General features: G+C 35.3%; 4 protein-coding genes and 1 pseudogene across 4 annotated transcripts; 1 reads left to right on the top strand and 4 right to left on the bottom strand.

The window, feature by feature from the left end:
* Positions 1-2,023: 2,023 nt before the first annotated feature.
* On the top strand, positions 2,024-2,744 carry LOC148696866 (secreted RxLR effector protein 161 pseudogene; annotated as a pseudogene).
* An 8,290-nt stretch (positions 2,745-11,034) lies between these two features.
* Positions 11,035-11,628, bottom strand: LOC137724433 (uncharacterized). Its single transcript, XM_068463175.2, has one exon. It carries the CDS (start codon positions 11,596-11,598, stop codon positions 11,035-11,037), a length of 564 nt encoding a protein of 187 aa, XP_068319276.2. The 5' UTR covers positions 11,599-11,628.
* Positions 11,629-14,043: 2,415 nt separating this feature from the next.
* On the bottom strand, positions 14,044-14,635 carry LOC137724228 (uncharacterized). Its single transcript, XM_068463031.2, has one exon. The coding sequence runs from the start codon at positions 14,605-14,607 to the stop codon at positions 14,044-14,046; it is 564 nt and encodes a 187-aa protein (XP_068319132.2). The 5' UTR covers positions 14,608-14,635.
* Positions 14,636-16,308: 1,673 nt separating this feature from the next.
* On the bottom strand, positions 16,309-16,869 carry LOC137725290 (uncharacterized). The gene has a single exon (XM_088693275.1). The coding sequence runs from the start codon at positions 16,867-16,869 to the stop codon at positions 16,309-16,311; it is 561 nt and encodes a 186-aa protein (XP_088549401.1).
* A 2,417-nt stretch (positions 16,870-19,286) lies between these two features.
* On the bottom strand, positions 19,287-19,847 carry LOC137724338 (uncharacterized). The gene has a single exon (XM_068463078.2). The coding sequence runs from the start codon at positions 19,845-19,847 to the stop codon at positions 19,287-19,289; it is 561 nt and encodes a 186-aa protein (XP_068319179.2).
* Positions 19,848-20,443: the final 596 nt, after the last annotated feature.

Below are 20,443 nucleotides of genomic sequence, written 5' to 3'. Positions count from 1 at the left end.
TGCTACATTATTGATGTCTCTAAAGTTGCTGAATACTCCAAGTGCCATAAAGGTATGAATGAAACTAGTGTATTATGGCACAAGATACTTGGGCATGTGAACTTCAAAGACCTCAAGAAGTTGTCCAAACATGAGGTTTTGAGGGGGCTACCACGTTTTCTATTTCTGACTCTTATGTTTGTGGATTATGTTAATTGGGAAAACAATCTAGAGTGACTCACAAGAAAATGACTGACATTGGAACAACTAAGCCTCTTCAATTGATTCATATTCAGACCTTATCTCTTGGTGGCAAGAAGTACATCTTGGTACTTGTGGATGACTACTCTAGATTCACTTAGGTATACTTTTTAAGAAAAAAAATCTAATACCTTCCAATAGTTTCTCACTGTGTATAGAGTAAACTTGAATGAATCTTTGTCTAGCCATACTGCTCTAGTTAGAATCAGAACTAATCATGGAATTGAGTTTGAGAATGGTCACTTTGATGATTTCTGTTCAACAAATGGCATCAAGCGTGAATTTTCTGCTCCAATCACCTGTCAACAAAATGGTGTAGTGGAAAGGAAAAAAAAAAGTGTTTTGATAGAGACGACTAGGGTGCTTTTTAACAACAAAAACTTGGCAAAGCATTTTTAGGCCGAAGCCATGAACACCGCTTGCTACATCTCAAATCCGGTGTTTCTCTGACCTGGCACTAATGTGACACTTTATGAACTCTGGCATGGTAAGAAGTCAATGGTAAAATATTTCAAAGTCTTTGGGAGTGTTTGCTACACTCTATGTGATCGTGAACATCTAGCAAAGTTTAATACTAAGAGTGATGATGGAATCTTCTTGGGTTACTCCAACAGAAGTTGGGCTTATAGAGTTTACAATCTGAGAACAAAAACCATCATAGAGTCCATAAATGTCAAGATGGATGACACTGATGGTCCTCCCTCTTTGAAAACTAAAAATGATGATGTGTTACTTCTCTCTTCTAAGGATGACGATGATACTTTTAGTGAGCCAAGTGGGGTGTCAAAAAGTGACAATGAGAGTGAATATAGCACTGATCAAGATTCTCATGTCCAATTCAAGGATAAACCGAAGTGGGACTGAGGTTATCGTGATGAGGAAATTGCGGGTCTAATTGACAAAGGCGTTAGAACTCGTAGAAAAATTGCTGATGAAGTTGCAAATGTTTGCTATGTCTCCCAGATTGAGCCCAAGAATATCAAAGATGCTCTAGTTGATGAAGAATGTATCTTGACCATGTAGGAAGAGTTGAATCAGTTTGAGAGGAATGAAGTCTGGTCTATTGTTAATCGTCCATCGAACACTAATGTTATTGTCACAAAATTGATTTACAAGAACAAATCTAATAAGTCAAGAAATGTGATCAGAAATAAGGCCAGGCTTGTTGCTCAAGGATACTCTCAACTTGAAGGTGTTGATTTTGATGAAACCTTTCGCTCCTGTTGCTTGTCTTGAATCAATCAAACTTCTTTGTGCTATTGCATGCCATTTAAGTTCAAACTTTTTCAAATGGATGTCAAAACCACATTCCTTAATAAATATCTTAATGACGAGGTCTACATGGAACAACCTAAAGGCTTTGAGGATCCTCACAAGCTAGATGGGGTGTACAAACTAAGGAAAACTCTCTATGATCTTAAACAAGCCCCACGTGCTTGGTGTGACATGTTGTCTTCTCATCTTCTTACTCAAGATTATACTCGTGGCTCTGTTGATAAAACCTTATTTGTTAAGAAGGTTAAATCTCATGTTGTGATTGTTCAAGTGTATGTGGATGACATAGTTGTTAGATCTACCTCTAATTTTCTTGATTGGATCTACCTCTGATTTTCTTGATATGATGACAAATGAATTTGAGATGAGCTTGGTTGATGAATTAAACTACTTCCTTAGACTTCAAGTGAAACAAGAAGAAGATGACATCTTCATCTCTCAAACAAAGTATGCCAAGAACTTGGTGAAGAAGTTTGGCTTCAAGAGTTCAAAAGCTGTTAGATCTCCAATGAGCACATGTGCCAAAATTCACAAAGACTCAACTGGCAAGGTTGTTGATCAGACTTTGTATAGAAGCATGATTGGAAGCTTACTCTACCTGACTGTTAGTCGACTAGACATCACATTTGTTGTTGGTGTATGTGCACAATTTAAAAGCAATCCCAATGAGTCTCACTTACAAGCAGTTAAGAGGGTTATCAAGTATGCGAGTGGGACCACTGATTATGGACTTCAATATATTTATGACATCAACACAAAACCTAGTTGGGTACAGTGATGTTGATTGGGCTGTGTGCATTAATGATCTAAAGAGTACCTCATGTGGAGCTTTCTATATTGGGAACAATTTGGTTGCTTGGCACAGCAAGAAACAAAATTGTGTCTCTTTATCTACTGCTGAGGCAGAATATATGGTTGCTTGGAGCTGTTGCACTCAACTGATGTGGATGAAACAAATACTCAGTGACTACGGTATATCTCAATCCACTTTTATTGTTTATTGTGATAACATGAGTGCAATTGATATTTCTAAGAACTTTGTCCAACATTCGAGGACCAAACATATTGACATTAGGCATCACTTCATTAGAGATCTAGTGGAAGCTAAGATTCTTACACTAAACTTTGTGCCAACTGAAAAACAACTAACTGACATATTCACTAAAGCCCTAGATAATCGAAGGTATGAAGATCTTCGACGGTCTATTGGCATTTCTGCTATAAACTGAATTGTTTGAATAGCTACGCTTCCAGGTTGTGTCTGTCTTGTCAGCATGCTCATCAGATACCTATGTTTTATCTCTCTATATGCTTATCATAACTGTCATACATTCATGATATTTTTGTGATTATCCTTGGATAATTATTCACTGTAATGTCGAAGGTTCTCCCTATAATCTTGATGGCCTTTGAAAAATTATTTTTCCAATCATCCAAATCTAGTGGTGTACTTGAATTTAATGTTGCCTTGGTCCTAATTGAGTGGTAGTGACTCTACTTACTCTAATATGGACCATGTGCCAATTCTCGTCTTTTTGTCCTCTTCCTAAAATTAAAAGAAAAAAAAAATCAAATGGGAGAGTGTTATATGAAAGTGGTGTCTTAAAAAAAAGTATATATTATCAAATGGGAAAATCCCTTCATTTTGGCCTTCCATGCAATGTCATGTGTGGTGCTTCAAGATCTTCTTCCATAGGTCATGAATCAAATTCTATAAAAAATCAATGGTGATTCATCAAAATTTCACCTTCATTCAAATGACCTTGGCATTTCTCCAATTGGTGCCTCACTGAAGTTCTTCACCAAAGTTAGCTTTTTTTTTTTTTCCAAGGATTATGCCTTGCTTTTTGTGAGTCTTGTCCATTGTTCATATTATGTAGGAAGTGTTGTCTCTTAAGGTCAGTGGAATATTAAAAGCATGGTTAACTTGAAAATGCTTTTGAGATTGAATGCTTTGTTCTATGATTTTAAGACGGCTATTAGAAATCATTTCTCCCATACCTTGACACATCATTGTAGGATTATGAGCTTGTGGTTAATCTCATTATTAATATTTGTGTATTCCTTAGAAGATTCGTCCATTGAGAACTGCATTGCACGTCTATCTTTTTGTGTTCTTCAAATTACATATCTCTTAGAAGCATAGATATTCAAGCTACACCGTAGCTCATTCTCTCAAGTTGTTATGTTGTTGGTTGTCTATTGGTGTAATTCTTTAATTCTGTGTGGTAATCTTGGTCAAGAATCTGTTCATATTGCAAGCATCATTTCTGGGGGAGTTTCCATTATGGGGAAGTTCAATCACAACGCATACATCTTTTCGTGCTTACTTGTTACTAGTCTAATTGTTGCTACACTTTGCTTGGGCATATTCATTTGATCTAGTGCATATTCTTTATCTGTTGTGCTCTTGTTGTTCTTGTCCTGTGTATTTGCAGCAAATCTGACTGTTCTATTTGATTTTCCACCTTTTCTTTGTCTTACCATGACAAAATGAGAGAGAAAAATTCCGTTGTGCTTTATATCTTGCAAGTCTTTTACCCACGATAAATTTTACTTGTTCTTGTCAAGAGTTGTTCTTTTGCAAGAGTTGTTACTTGGTCTTCTGTTGATTGATCTTCTCTTGAGTCTGAGTTTTAAGTGAAATTAGTTATAGGCTTGGGTATTTTGTCAAGAAAAGCCAAATGGGGAGATTGTGAAGTCTAGTCTTAAGTGTTTGGCTTTCCTTGTCAAATATTGTAATTAAACCATCATACATGCTCAATCTAGCTATAGGATATACTCAGATTATGGGCTGGTGCTGCTGGAGGAAATGTTCAAGAAGTGGCACATTTCATCTCAAATGGTTTGTTCATGCATGTGTATCTCATATCTCTATTTGTGTTGCATTCTATCTAATTTAATTGTCTAGTTAGTTTTATGCGTTGACTTCCAACTATCTAGTTAGTTTTACGCGCTGACTTCCAACTGTCTAGGCACACAGATTAAGACTGCCCACATGGGCTAACTGACACTTTATGATGGTAGTCAGTTTATAGCCATTGATCTGCCTAGATTTCTTTTGCATCCGACAAGTGTCCTTGGGATAAGTTGGCTGATGGAAAATCAGATTTCCTTTGGTATATTTACTTTTAGGGTTGCAAATTGTTCTTTGGGGGTTTTAGAATTCATTTGTTAGAGAGAAAGAGTTGCTTTAAGGCTTTAAGCTTGCATCTTCTCCATTTATGAAACCTTAGATGCCAAACCTTCCTCATGCATTAAACACCCAATCATTGTATATTAGGGTTGCATTGTTTTAAGGTTTTGCATTTATGTCTTGGTCTAGTTTTTAAGCTTTAAATTCATTTTTAGACCAAGCTTTTGGTTCAAGTTAGATTCTTCCTTCAACTGTTTAATTGAAGAATCTGATTGGTCATTTGAATCCAGATTTCATGTGCATATCATCAAATCATATCATATCATTGATCATGTTGATCTCGGTGCACAAGGTGATAAGCTCAAGAGGAGCTGCCACTTCGTGAAGACCGAATGAGTCCATCTCGTGTAAAGCAAGGTTGCACAAAGGTAAAGCTGCTTCATCTTGTGTGATCTTTGTATGAATCTTTGTTTACACTAGTGGATTGGACTCAATGGAGAGTCCCCAACTTTTTAACCCAGAGGTTGGTTTTTCTGGCAAAAAATATCTTTTGTTCAAGTTATTTTTATTGTGTCACACATCTCACATACACATACTTGATACATATATCTATTGAACACTTAAATGGTACGTGCTCACAATCTTGGCCACTTGACACATAAATAACTTGCAACAAATTGCAGCCTTGCTGATTAAGATAGTTTTTTGTAATTGAAATTGGAAATTGAACCTTCGATTTATATCGACTAACAAATCTATCTTAGTTGACTAACGGGCTTGACTAGTCAATCCAGCGGATTATAATTTTTATATACAGGTTATTCCACCAGGTACCAATTTTACTAGTTGTTATCACAAAATCTTACATTCTACTTAATGGAAAGTATAAAATAAAAGTGTTAGTTGAATATATTGTTTTGATAGAATACGCAGTCTACGAAACTAATTTCAACGATTCAACCATCAAATTTGTTTGTATATACTCTAAGATCGCATACGCAAAAAATCACAAGAAAAAAAACTTTGGAGGATTAAATAACGAGACAAAATCTTTTGACGATTAGAAATGAAAAAACATGATGTAATGGTTATTTTAGCTCCAATTTTAATGATTTTTTACAACTACACTCCTTGTCTTTAGAGGAATACAATAACGAACATCAATTCAAAATATTTACACTAGTGGTTACCACAAAATCTTACATTTTACTTAAGTAGAATAAACTGTAAGTGTTTGTAGAATATTTGTTTTGACATGATACAGAGTCTACGAAACTAATTTCAACTTTCCAACCATTAAACTTGTTTGTAGTACTTCAAGATCGTTTACATCAATACTCACCAAAAACAAACTTTCGGGATTAAGTAATCGGACAAATTCTTTCAAGGGTTACAAACAGATTATCACGAATTAACGGTTATTTTAGGACCGATTTCGATGATTTTTTTAAGAACGCTAATTGAGAGTATAATCACAAATTAAAGGGACCTAATAATTAAATTCGATGGTCTTTTAACCTTTGGAAAATAAATAAATAGATAAATAAGAAAAAAATAAATAGATTTTTAGTTTGCTCTACGAATAGGTGAAGGTCGTCGGGAAAAAATATACATATTCGTCGGGTCACAACGTCATTTTCGTCGGGCAAATGTTAACCCAAAATATCAAAATTTTTCCCATATTAAATGGTTTACCCGACGAAATACTCTAAAATTTCGTCTGGCGAACGTTGTTTCCCTCTAATTTTTTTCAAAAAAAATTAAGCTCTTGTACCAACCCGTCCCTAATTTTATGGTTTTATTAATTTTATAAGTGTGAATTGACAAAAATGCCCTTGAGAAGAGATTGTTGACTTTCGTTAACTGTCATTTCATGATGTATATGAGCTACTATTTTACCGTATTCATGTAGTACTCGTTGTTACAAACGTACGGGCACAAGCAGAATCGAATTCAAATTACGATGAAAATTTTACAGACTTACGAAGTCAAAGGATATATTGGTAAACTCACTATTTCAGATATTTTCCCTTATGTTATTTTATTGCTTTAATTTTAATTTTTTTTTTTTTATTGTGGGTCTCGTGACCACTTCTCCTTTTGCCACACGTCACTCTCCCTCCAACTCCCTTGGAACTCTTTTGACATCCCTTCTTCACTTTTCCTTATCTCTCTTCACCCTAAACCTCTCATTTCTCTATCAGCTCCTCACCCTCCCTGTGCACCGCACAACAAACGACAGTGACCACCACCACCTCTCTTTCTTACACTTCTTCTCGAGTTTAGGATCCTCAGATCAAAGTGCTAGGTTCGAAATGAGACATAGGCTGTTAGACCAAGTCAGAGTTATCAAGAATCCAGCTCATGTTTAAACTCTAAAGTCTGTTATTCAGGAATGCAGTCCTTATCCAATGATAACTCTGATAGTTCTAGATTATTTTTAAATGTTTGAAAGTTTGTTTTCCCAGATGTTGTATTATTCAAATTCAAATATTGCCGTCTAAATAGGGTTGATAAACCCCTGATGTAATCTCAAAATTATTATAAATACACGCAACCCATCAGTTGGTGGGTATGCACATTCTGAGTTGAAAACCTGAGAGTTCTAAAGTTTTACATTTATTCAGGAATGTAGTCCTTATCCAACCATAACTCTGACTTGGTTTAACATAGGCACCATGGAATCCGGTGCGAAACCAAAGGAAAATCCAGCGAATTTCCACTGTTTCGACTGTGGTAAGCCTCGAGATCACTTTTCTTTGTCTCAAATTCATATTTGGTTTGATTACTAAGTCTGTATACTCATTTTGGTGATGGATTAGCATGAAATCATCTCAGGGAAGACTCTCCCCAGTTTTTCGGCGAACTGGCGAGATGGTGCAGCCTTTTCCGGCCATTTTCTGGCCATGGCAAGGCCCAATGACGGTATATTTCCTTTCCTTTCCTCTTAAGCTTTAACTTAGAATGTGAAAAATAGCTCATTTTTGGAGCTAATCAAAGTCGTGGAAGTTTTCCGGCCAAATTTTCCAAAAACCAACAGCTGGACCAGCAATTGGGACTGGGTCGACCTAACTCGACAAAAAAAAGGGATCCAAACACGGATCCGAGAACCAGATCTAACCCAAATCCACGAAACCGACCCAGGTCCATTTCAGAATTTGGAGGGAATATTCATTTGGAATATTCTATTAACTTCTAGTTAACTTTACAGAGTAGTTTGTCTAAGGATGTAATAATCCATTAAAGTTAACTATTGGTTGTTAGTTGACTTTTTTGAAATTTTCTCGAAAATCCTTATAGGCTAATTTCGTTGCCCGAGTTCGTTTTTGACATTCATTTAGTGAAATTCTAAAGTTTTAACATAGTTGACTGCCTTGGTGGCTCGGTTGACTTTTTGGGATTGACCGTTGACTTTTTGTTGACCTTTTATAAAAATTGCCCAGGACCCTTCTTGGTATATTTCGACGTCCTGATTCCAAATCCGCACTCCGTTTTCCCAAATCTAATCATTTTAGTTGAGTATTACTAATGGGTCCTAATATTATACTTAGGTGTGATTACTATCGAAGACTCCGGCTTTCCTAGTTCGAAGGTTGTGACCTCGCAAGTATCTGTGAGTGGGTCTTTTCTTTTATATAATGTGTGTGTGTGTGTGTGTGTATTTGTTTAGTTTTCACATACATATTTAATAATGAATTTTCCACGTGATTGTCATAATTAAATTAACGTTTATAAGAAATGTTGTAATGTTGAGAATTATGAATCTTACGGTATGCATTGGTATGCGTACTATTATGGGATGCCTTAATTATATTTGCGGTCATGAATAGTGTTATGCTGACTAGAATTATCGATTTACCATTACATAATCATAATTATGTTATCAGCACATCGTGTGCTACATTGGTGTTGGAGATAATGACAAACAAAAGGATGCAATGAAAATTGCATATCTGATTGAGGAGTCCATTGTTCAAGGTGTATGTTTCTTCAATTGATGCTAAAGTGATTACAAACTATTAGTTTGATTTAAGCAATGGATGAATGGAGATCATATTTATAATTAAACAACTCAAGGAGGGGGTACGAGTCCAAATTTAGGGGCACAGAAGGTAAAGAAACCTATTTCTTTTGACGTGTTTAGTTTTCTATTCTATTAGTTTTTCTTTTTTCTGTTACGTACTAACTAATAACGCATTGGATGCAAACCACCTAACCAATTCCTTTCTAGAAACTCCAACATAACCAAAAGTGATGCATGCTTATCAAAAGGATTTATTTCATTACATCGCAAGGTTTAATTTAAGCCATTTTGTTTGTTTGTTTATTTTATTTTTTACAAATTCATCAACATTCGTATTTATTTATCAATATATATGATGTTAGAAGAATCTAAAAAATTCTCACTGATAGTGTTAGAGGAGTCCCTTTTAGCTTATTTCGTCTTATCCGGTTAGTAGATTGGGAGGCTCATGCCCTATTAAGTGTGGTTACGATAGGCGGCCTACGGGCATGGGGACATGGATCCCTGACTCGGAAGTCAAACGCACCATCCGACCTCCGAAAAATTTATGAACCTAAGAGTTGTGGGTTCTAACATTCAAACCCGGGCTTTACGACATTCAAAGGAAGAATCGAAAGGGCAGTGTGGAAATCAGCCAATGGAGCATAATCAAGACATTTTGTGTTTGATTTCTAGACATATTCCTCTCACACCTATGATTTAAACATCGCCAGGCTATTATCGAGCGTCGGGTAGGGTCCTAATTGGTGGCTTGGGGTTTTTTTTTTTTAAATTTTCTTATGTTAATTATTAAATTTATTATACGACATATAGATGAATGCATATTTATTCATAAAAAAAAATAAATAAATAAAAACTATACTTATAATGGGGAAACAAAAAATGCAAAATATAAATATAAATAAATTATAAAGTGCTACAAATTGTTGACAACATTACAGAACTACGGCAAAAAGTGACAAACACATCGCAATCTTGGTTTTCTTTTTTTGTTTGGGAGAGAGTGAGTCAAGACTCAAAGTCAGTAAAAAAAAATAAAAAACAATCACCTATTCTGCCTAGGCCCACATAGGCACCATACCTGCTTTTCTAACTGACTAGTATTTAATCGTGGTACTGGCCAGCTATATAAATTGTTTTTAGAAAATAGATTCACACTACTTTCACCATCTGTCCTTCGCCTTTCTTCAATGTTCATCAAACCACATATTTTTAATCAATCTATAGAATTATAAACAAAATTTAAAAACTTAAAACAAATTGGTTAACAAACTCACTCCTATAGCAAAGAGAGACGAACACATCGCATTCTTGGCTTTCATTTTTTTGTCTGGAAGAGAGTGAGTCAAGACTCAAAGTCAATAATAAAAAAAATAAAGACAATCACCTATTCCACCTAGGTCCACATAGGCGCCATACCTGATTTTCTAATCGATTAGCATTTAATTGTGGTGTTGGCCAGCTGTATAGACCATTTTTTAGAACATTGATTCACACTGCTTTCACCATCTATCCTTCACCTTTCTTCATTGGTCATAAGACCACATATTTTTCATCAATCTATAGAATTATAAATAAAAATTTAAAATTTAAAACAAACTGGCTAACAAACTCTCTCTCAATAGATTCTGTTTATTTCTTGCATGGATAGAGATGGAGGTCGAGATACCCACATCACCGCAACAATTCAATGAGCGAGCCAACTTCATCCCTGAAGTCAAGTCTTCCCCTTCACCTGTGTATCCTTTCAAGGAAAGGGTGATCGACGAAACTAGACCTTACATCTCTTGAAGGTTGATTGACGGGACCAGACTGTACATCTTTTTCTTGCCGATTGACTTTTTCTTCATATGATTGTGTACCCAAACTCGTTGAGAACTGAAAGCAGTCGAAAAGTGGAGGAAAAAAAATCGAAACCTCAAAACTCAAAAGTGTAATTGTATCAGTATCAATGTGACTCTTTGTTGTCCTTAATGCGTTGCGGTCGTTTGAAATGCTATCATGCTTATATATGCACATTGTCTTGCGTTTTTTTCTCCATATTTTGAAATTCGAATAATCAACAAAGAATTATAGTTTGAAAGTTTCCATTGATGCTGTCAACATTAAAGATGCATAGCATATTGTGTTCTTAAGATTTCCACGTGTAGTATATCTGGGTGTATGCGTAATATGGACAGCCACAAGTGCAACACAGAAGGATTCAATATTAAAACAGCTTTTTGTTTTCATACATTCATTTTTCGTTCTTTTCTTTTCTTTTACAAATTAAATATATAGTAATCATATGTATATTATTTAGCATGTAAGTAACACATATTAATTTTAATACATTGTTTATGTATCATTTCTAGATATTTCATAACTGAGAAGTAATAACGAATGCGACATCCCTACATAACGTTGTTAAAAAGTTTGTCGAAGATACTGAATCAGGAAGTTCAATTTCGGTAGAGCCCAATGCTTTTTCGCAACGAAAAATTTCATCTTGTACTTGTGTGAGTATTTGGGAGACCGATTTGTCATTATCTTTGATCCCTCGCACTGAAAAAGCGAAACCGTCTACTGCAAAATCATATGAATCTACGCATTGTTTAACTCCCTCGAAGCCCTTAACAATACCTTTGCCGGTGGTGTTGAGCGCATTGACAAAGAAAGCTTTGCTTTGTTGTGCATTTGCTAGTGCTAATTTAACAATGGCTGTATCAAGATTTTTGAGATTAGATGCTGATCGAGTTGGAATATCCTTCCAAAGAGATTTTACGCATTGATTGTAGTTGTAGCCGAATCGGTCTTGGGTTTGCTTGCAAACACTACTAATTAATGAAGACGCAGTTGCATTTGCAAATGGTATCAGAGACGATGAGAGACATAAGAGTAAGGATGAAATGAAAGTTACATATCCGATTGAGGAGGAGTCCATTGCTCTAGGTGTGTGTTTCTTAAATTGATGCTAAAGTGATTACAAACTATTTGTTTGATTTAAGTAATGGATGAATGGAGATCATATTTATAATTAAACAACTCAAGGATGAGGTACGGGTCTAAATTTAGGGGTGCAAAAGGTAATGAAACCCATTTCCTTTGACGTGTTTAGTTTTCTGTTCCCCTAGTTTTTGTTTTTTCTGTTACGTGCTAACTAATAACGCATTGGATGCAAACCACTTAACCTATTCCTTTCTAGAAACTCCAACAAAACCAAAAGTGATGCATGCTTATCAAAAGGATTTCTTTCATTACATCGCAAGTATTAATTTAAGCCATTTCGTTTGCTTTTTTTTTTTTTTTTTTTTTTTACTTTTTACAAATTCACTTATATCCATATTTACTTATCAATATACACACACACACACACACATATATATACATATATATATATATATATATATATATATATCATGTTAGAAGAATATAAAAAATTCACACAGACAGTGTTGGAGGAGTCTCTTTTAGCCTATTTCGTCTTATTCGGTTAGCAACTTGGGAGGCTCGAACCCTATTAAGCGCGGCTACAATGGGTGGCCTACGGGCATGGGGACATGGACCGCTGACCCGGAAGTCAAAAGCACCATTCGTTGTCCAAGAAAATTATGCATCCTAATAGTTGTGGGTTCTCACCTTCAAACCTAGGCTTTACGCCTTTCGAAGGAATAATCGAAAGGGCGATGTGGAAATCAGCCAAGGGAGCATAATCAAGACAATTTGTGTTTGATTTCCAAACATATTCTGCTCACACCTGTGTTTTAAATATCGCTACGCCGTTATCGAGCGTCAGGTGGGGTCCTAACTAGTGGCTTGCTGTTTTTTTTTTTCCTTAATTTTCTGTTAATTATTAAATTTATTGTACCACTTATAAATAAATGCATATTTATTCTAAAAACAAATAAATAAATACTATACTTGTAATAGGGAAACATATAAATATAAATAACTTATAAAGTACTACAATTTTTTTTACAACATTAAAGAATTATGGCAAAGAGAGACGAACACATCGCATTCTAGGTTTTTTTTTTTTTTTTTTTTTTTTGTCTGGGAGAGTTAGTCAAGACTCAAAGTTAATTAAAAAAAAGAAAAAAAGAAAAGGCAATCACCCATTCTGTCTAGACCCACATAGGCGCCATATCTGATTTTCTAATCAACTGGTATTTAATCATGTTGCTGACCAACTGTATAGATTGTTTTTTAGAACATCGATTCACATTGCTTTCACCATCTATTCTTAGCCTTTCTTCATTGGTCATCAGACCATATATTTTTCATCAATCTATAGAATTATAAATTAAAATTAAAAACTTAAAACAAATTGGTTAACAAACTTGCTTTGGAGTTTTAATTTTGTACCAAAATGTAGTGAGGCCTTATAGAAACCTAAAGTATTTCACTGTCGAAGTCGAAGTCCATATTGAAAGTTACCAATTTGTTTGTGCGACGACGGATGTGATCGGTATTAAGGTTTTACTAGTATCTAAGAGAGGAATACAACTTGCTGGAATGCAACCACAAGTTTACTAATGGTGGAAATTATTGCCCTTTGCTTCTAGGAGAGTCAACATATTGGCGCCGGAACTTGAGTTGGAAGTGGTCCGGTGGAGCGCGGTCCATTTCTTTGTGTTGTTGAAATTCCCACCTGCCTCAACAGATTCTGTTTCTTTCTTGCAGGGATAGAGATGGAGGTCGAAATACCCTCATCACCACGAAAATTCAATGAACGAGCCAACTTCGTCCCTGAAGTCAAGTCTTCCCCTTCACCTGTGTATCCTTTCAAGGAAAGGGTGATCGACGAAACCAGACTTTACATCTCTTGAAGGTTGATCGACGGGACCATACTTTGCATCTCTTTCTTGCCGATTGACTTTTTCTTCAAATGATTGTGTACCCAAACTCATTGAGAACTGAAAGCAGTCGAAAAGTGGAGAAAAAGAAAATCCAAACCTCAAAACTCAAAAGTGTAATTGTATCAGTATCAATGTGACTCCTTGTTGTCCTTAATGCGTTGTGGTCATTTGAAATGCTATCATGGTTATATATTGCGTTTTTTTTTCTTCATATTTTCAAATTCGAATAATCAACAAAGAATTACGGTTTGAAAGTTTCCACTGATCCTGTCAACATTAAAGACGCATAGCATATTGTGTTCGGAAGATTTCCACGTGTAGTATATCTGGGTGTATGCGTAATATGGACAGCCGCAAGAGCAACACAGAAGGATTCAATATTAAAACAGCTTTTTGTTTTCATACATTCGTTTTTCATTCTTTTCTTTTCTTTTACAAATTAAATATATAGTAATCTTATGTATATTATTTAGCATGTAAGTAATACATATTCATTTTAATACATTGTTTACGTATCTTTTCTAGATATTTCATAACTGAGAAGTAATAACGAATGCGATATCTCTATATAACGTGGTCAAAAAGTTTGTCGAAGATACTGAATCAGGAAGTTCAATTTCGGCAGAGCCCAATGCTTTTTCACAACGAAAAATTTCGTCTTGTACTTGTGTGAGTATTTGGGAGACCGATTTGTCATTATCTTTGATCCCTCGCACTGAGAAAGCGAAACCGTCTATTGCAAAATCATATGAATCTACGCATTGTTTGATTCCTTCGAAACCCTTAACAATACCTTTGCCGGTGGTGTTGAGCGCATTGACAAAGAAAGCTTTGCTTTGTTGTGCATTTGCTAGTGCTAATTTAACAATGGCTGTATCAAGATCTTTGAGATTAGATGCTGATCGAGTTGGAATATCCTTCCAAAGAGATTTTACGCATTGATTGTAGTTGTAGCCGAATCGGTCTTGCGTTTGCTTGCAAACACTACTAATTAATGAAGACGCAGTTGCATTTGCAAATGGTATCAGAGACGATGAGAGACATAAGAGTAAGGATGAAATGAAAGTTACATATCCGATTGAGGAGGAGTCCATTGCTCTAGGTGTGTGTTTCTTAAATTGATGCTAAAGTGATTACAAACTATTTGTTTGATTTAAGTAATGGATGAATGGAGATCATATTTATAATTAAACAACTCAAGGATGAGGTACGGGTCTAAATTTAGGGGTGCAAAAGGTAATGAAACCCATTTCCTTTGACGTGTTTAGTTTTCTGTTCCCCTAGTTTTTGTTTTTTCTGTTACGTGCTAATTAATAACGCATTGGATGCAAACCACTTAACCTATTCCTTTCTAGAAACTCCAACAAAACCAAAAGTGATGCATGCTTATCAAAAGGATTTCTTTCATTACATCGCAAGTATTAATTTAAGCCATTTCGTTTGCTTTTTTTTTTTTTTTTTTTTTTTTTTTTTTTTTTTTTTTTGCTTTTTACTTTTTACAAATTCACTTATATCCATATTTACTTATCAATACACACACACACACACACACACACACACACATATATATATATATATATATCATGTTAGAAGAATATAAAAAATTCGCACAGACAGTGTTGGAAGAGTCTCTTTTAGCCTATTTCGTCTTATTCGGTTAGCAACTTGGGAGGCTCGAGCCCTATTAAGCGCGGCTACAATAGGTGGCCTACGGGCATGGGGACATGGACCCCTGACCCGGAAGTCAAAAGCACCATTCGTTGTCCAAGAAAATTATGCATCCTAATAGTTGTGGGTTTTGACCTTCAAACCTAGGCTTTACGCCTTTCGAAGGAATAATCGAAAGGGTGATGTGGAAATCAGCCAAGGGAGCATAATCAGGACAATTTGTGTTTGATTTCCAAACATATTCTGCTCACACCTGTGTTTTAAATATCGCTACGCCGTTATCGAGCGTCAGGTGGGGTCCTAACTAGTGGCCTGCTGTTTTTTTTTCCTTAATTTTCTGTTAATTATTAAATTTATTGTACCACTTATAAATAAATGCATATTTATTCTAAAAACAAATAAATAAATACTATGCTTGTAATAGGGAAACATATAAATATAAATAACTCATCACCACGAAAATTCAATGAGCGAGCCAACTTCGTCCCTAAAGTCAAGTCTTCCCCTTCACCTGTGTATCCTTTCAAGGAAAGGGTGATCGACGAAACCAGACTTTACATCTCTTGAAGGTTGATCGACGGGACCATACTTTGCATCTCTTTCTTGCCGATTGACTTTTTCTTCAAATGATTGTGTACCCAAACTCATTGAGAACTGAAAGCAGTCGAAAAGTGGAGAAAAAGAAAATCCAAACCTCAAAACTCAAAAGTGTAATTGTATCAGTATCAATGTGACTCCTTATTGTCCTTAATGCGTTGTGGTCATTTGAAATGCTATCATGGTTATATATTGCGTTTTTTTTCCTTCATATTTTCAAATTCGAATAATCAACAAAGAATTACGGTTTGAAAGTTTCCACTGATCCTGTCAACATTAAAGACGCATAGCATATTGTGTTCGGAAGATTTCCACGTGTAGTATATCTGGGTGTATGCGTAATATGGACAGCCGCAAGAGCAACACAGAAGGATTCAATATTAAAACAGCTTTTTGTTTTCATACATTCGTTTTTCATTCTTTTCTTTTCTTTTACAAATTAAATATATAGTAATCTTATGTATATTATTTAGCATGTAAGTAATACATATTAATTTTAATACATTGTTTACGTATCTTTTCTAGATATTTCATAACTGAGAAGTAATAACGAATGCGACATCTCTACATAACGTGGTCAAAAAGTTTGTCGAAGATACTGAGTCAGGAAGTTCAATTTCGGCAGAGCCCAATGCTTTTTCACAACGAAAAATTTCGTCTTGTACTTGTGTGAGTATTTGGGAGACCGATTTGTCATTATCTTTGATCCCTCGCACTGAGAAAGCGAAACCATCTACTGCAAAATCATATGAATCTACGCATTGTTTGACTCCTTCGAAGCCCTTAACAATACCTTTGCCGGTGGTGTTGAGCGCATTGACAAAGAAAGCTTTGCTTTGTTGTGCATTTGCTAGTGCTAATTTAACAATGGATGTATCAAGATCTTTGAGATTAGATGCTGATCGAGTTGGAATATCCTTCCAAAGAGATTTTACGCATTGATTGTAGTTGTAGCCGAATCGGTCTTGGGTTTGCTTGCAAACACTACTAATTAATGAAGACGCTGTTGCATTTGCAAATGGTATCGGAGATGATGAGAGACATAAGAGTAAAGATGCAATGAAAGTTGCATATCCGATTGAGGAGTCCATTGTTCAAGGTGTGTTTCTTAAATTGATGATAAAGATATTACAAACTATTTGTTTGATTTAAGTAATGGATGAATAGAGATCATATTTATAATTAAACAACTCGAGGAGGAGGTACCGGTCTAAATTTAGGGGTGCAAAAAATAATGAATTGAAGGAAACCCATTTCCTTTGACGTGTTTAGTTTTCTGTTTCCTTTGTTTTTTGTTTTTTTCTGTTACGTGCTAACTAATAATACATTGGATGCAAACCACCTAACCTATTCCTTTCTAGAAACTCGAACGAAACCAAAAGTGATGCATGCTTATCAAAAGGATTTCTTTCATTACATCGCAAGGATTAATTTAAGCCATTTCGTTTGTTTGTTTTTTTTTTTTTTTGTTTTTTTTTTTTTTTAATAAGTTTTTACAAATTGATCTACATTCATATTTACTTATCTATATATGTCATGTTCGAAGAATATAAAAAATTCACACTTATAGTGTTAGAGGAGTCTCTTTTAGCCTATTTCGTCTTGTCCAGTTAGTACCTTGGGAGGCTCGAGCCCTATTAAGCGCGGTTACGATAGACGACCTGCGGGCATGGTGACATGGACACCTAACTCGGAAGTCAAAAGCACCACTCGGCATCCAAAATTTTTTTGCAACGTATTAGTTGTGGGTTCTAACCTTCAAACCTAGGCTTTACACCTTTCAAAGGAATAATCTAAAGGGTGATGCGGAAATCATTCAAGGGAGCACAGTCAAGACATTTTGTGTTTGATTTCCATACATTTTCCGCTCACACCTACTTTCAAACATAGCTAGGCTGCTATCGGGCATTGGGTAGGGCCCTAACTGGTGGCCTGGGGTATTTTTGTTTTTATTTTAAAATTTTCTTATGTTAATTATTAAATTTATTGTACCACATATAAATAAATTCATATTTATTCTTAAAACAAACAAATAAATAAATACTATACTTGTAATAGGGAAACATAAAATGAAAAATATAAATATAAATAAATGATAAAGTAACAATTTTTTTACAACATTAAAGAATTACGGCAAAGAGAGATGAACACGTCGCATTCTTGGTTTTCTTTTTTTTTTTTTTTTTTTTTTTTTTTTGTCCGAGAAAGAGTTAGTCAAGACTCAAAGTCAATTAAAAAAAAAAAGACAATCACCTACTCCACCTAGGCCCACATAGGTGCGATACCTGATTTTCTAACCGACTGGTATTTAATCGTGGTGCTGGCCAGCCGTATAGACTGTTTTTTAGAACATTGATTCACACTGCTTTAACCATCTATTCTTCGCCCTTCTTCATTGGTCATCAGATCACATATTTTTCATCAATCTATAGAATTATAAATTAAAATTAAAAACTTAAAACAAATTGGTTAACAAACTCGCTCTGGAGTTTTAATTTTGTACCAAAATGTAGTGAGGCCTTATAGAAACCTAAAGTATTCCACTGTCGAAGTCGAAGTCCATATTGAAAGTTACCAATTTATTTGTGCTACGATGGATGTGTTCGGTATTAAAGTTTTACTAGTATCTAAGAGAAGAAGACGACTTGCTGGAATGCACCCACCAGTTTACTAGTGGTGGAAAGTATTGCCCTTTGCTTATAGGAGAGTCAGCATATTGGCGCCGGAGCTTGAGTTGGAAGTGGTGCGGTGGAGCGCGGTCCTTTTCTTTGAGTTGTTGAAATTCCCACCTGCCTCAACAGATTCTGTTTCTTTCTTGCACGGATAGAGATGGAGGTCGAGATACCCACATCACCGCGACAATTCAATGAGCGAGCCAACTTCGTCCCTGAAGTCAAGTCTTCCCCTTGACCTGTGTATCCTTTCAAGGAAAGGGTGATCAACGAAACCGGACTTTACATCTCTTGAAGGTTGATCGACAGGACCAGACTTTACATCTCTTTCTTGCCGATTGACTTTTTCTTCGTATGATTGTGTACCCAACTCATTGAGAACTGATGAAAGCAATCGAAAAGTGGAGAAAAAGAAAATCTAAACCTCAAAACTCTAAAGTACAATTGTATCAGTATCAATGTGACTCCTGGTTATATATGCACATTGTCTTGCGTGTTTTTCTTCATATTTTCAAATTCGAATAATCAACAAAGAATGTTAGTTTGAAAGTTTCCACTGATGCTGTCAACATTAAAGATGCATAGCATATTGTTTTCTTAAGATTTCCACGTGTAGTATATCTGGGTGTATGCGTAATATGGATAGCCAAAAGAGCAACACAAAGGGATTCAATATTAAAACAGGCTTTTTTTTTTTGTTTTTTTTCATACATTCATTTTTCGTTCTTTTCTTTTCTTTTACAAATTAAATATATAGTAATCATATGTATATTATTTAGCATGTAAGCAATACATATTAATTTTAATACATTGTTTACGTATCTTTTCTAGATATTTCATAACTGAGAAGTAATAATGAATGCGACATCCCTACATAACGTGGTTAAAAAGTTTGTCGAAGATACTGAATCAGGCAGTTCAATTTCGGCAGAGCCCAGTGCTTTTTCACAACGAAAAATTTCGTCTTGTACTTGTGTGAGTATTTGGGAGACTGATTTGTCATTATCTTTGATCCCTCGCACTGAGAAAGCAAAACCGTCTACTGCAAAATCATATGAATCTACACATTGTTTGACTCCTTCGAAGCCCTTAACAATACCTTTGCCGGTGGTGTTGAGCGCATTGACAAAGAAAGCTTTGCTTTGTTGTGCATTTGTTAGTGCTAATTTAACAATGGCTGTATCAAGATCTTTGAGATTAGATGCTGATCGAGTTGGAATATCTTTCCAAAGAGATTTTACGCATTGATTGTAGTTGTAGCCGAATCGGTCTTGGGTTTGCTTGCAAACACTATTAATTAATGAAGACGCTGTTGCATTTGCAAATGGTATCAGAGACGATGAGAGACATAAGAGTAAAGATGCAATGAAAGTTGCATATCCGATTGAGGAGTCCATTGCTCAAGGTGTGTGTTTCTTAAATTGATGCTAAAGTGATAACAAACTATTTGTTTGATTTAAGTAATGGATGAATGGAGATCATATTTATAATTAAACAACTCAAGGAGGAGGTACGGGTCTAAATTTAGCGGTGCAAAAGGTAATGAAACCTTTGACGTGTTTAGTTTTCTGTTCCCCTTGTTTTTGTTTTTTTCCTGTTACGTGCTAACTAATAGCGCATTGGATGCAAACCACCTAACCTATTCCTTTCTAGAAACTCCAACAAAACTAAAAGTGATGCATGCTTGTCAAAAGGATTTGTTTCATTACATCGCAAGGATTAATTTAAGCCATTTCGTTTGTTTTTTTTTTTTTTTTTTTTTTTTTTTTTTTTTTACTTTTTACAAATTCAACTACATCCATATTTACTTATTAATTTATATCATGTTAGAAGAATATAAAAATTTCACACTGATAGTGTAAGAGGAGTCTCTTTTAGCCTATTTTGTCTTGTTCGATTAGTAGCTTGGGAGGCTGAAACCCTATTAAGTGTGGTTACGATAGGCAGCCTATGGGCTTGAAGATATTGACCACTAACCCGGAAGTCAAACGCA

Source organism: Pyrus communis, chromosome 5, assembly GCF_041283825.1.
Source record: "Pyrus communis isolate YQ-2024b chromosome 5, ASM4128382v1, whole genome shotgun sequence".
Classification (NCBI taxonomy): Eukaryota; Viridiplantae; Streptophyta; class Magnoliopsida; order Rosales; family Rosaceae; genus Pyrus; species Pyrus communis.
Note: the sequence above shows the minus strand (reverse complement) of the source record. Positions and strands in the feature narration are given on the sequence as shown.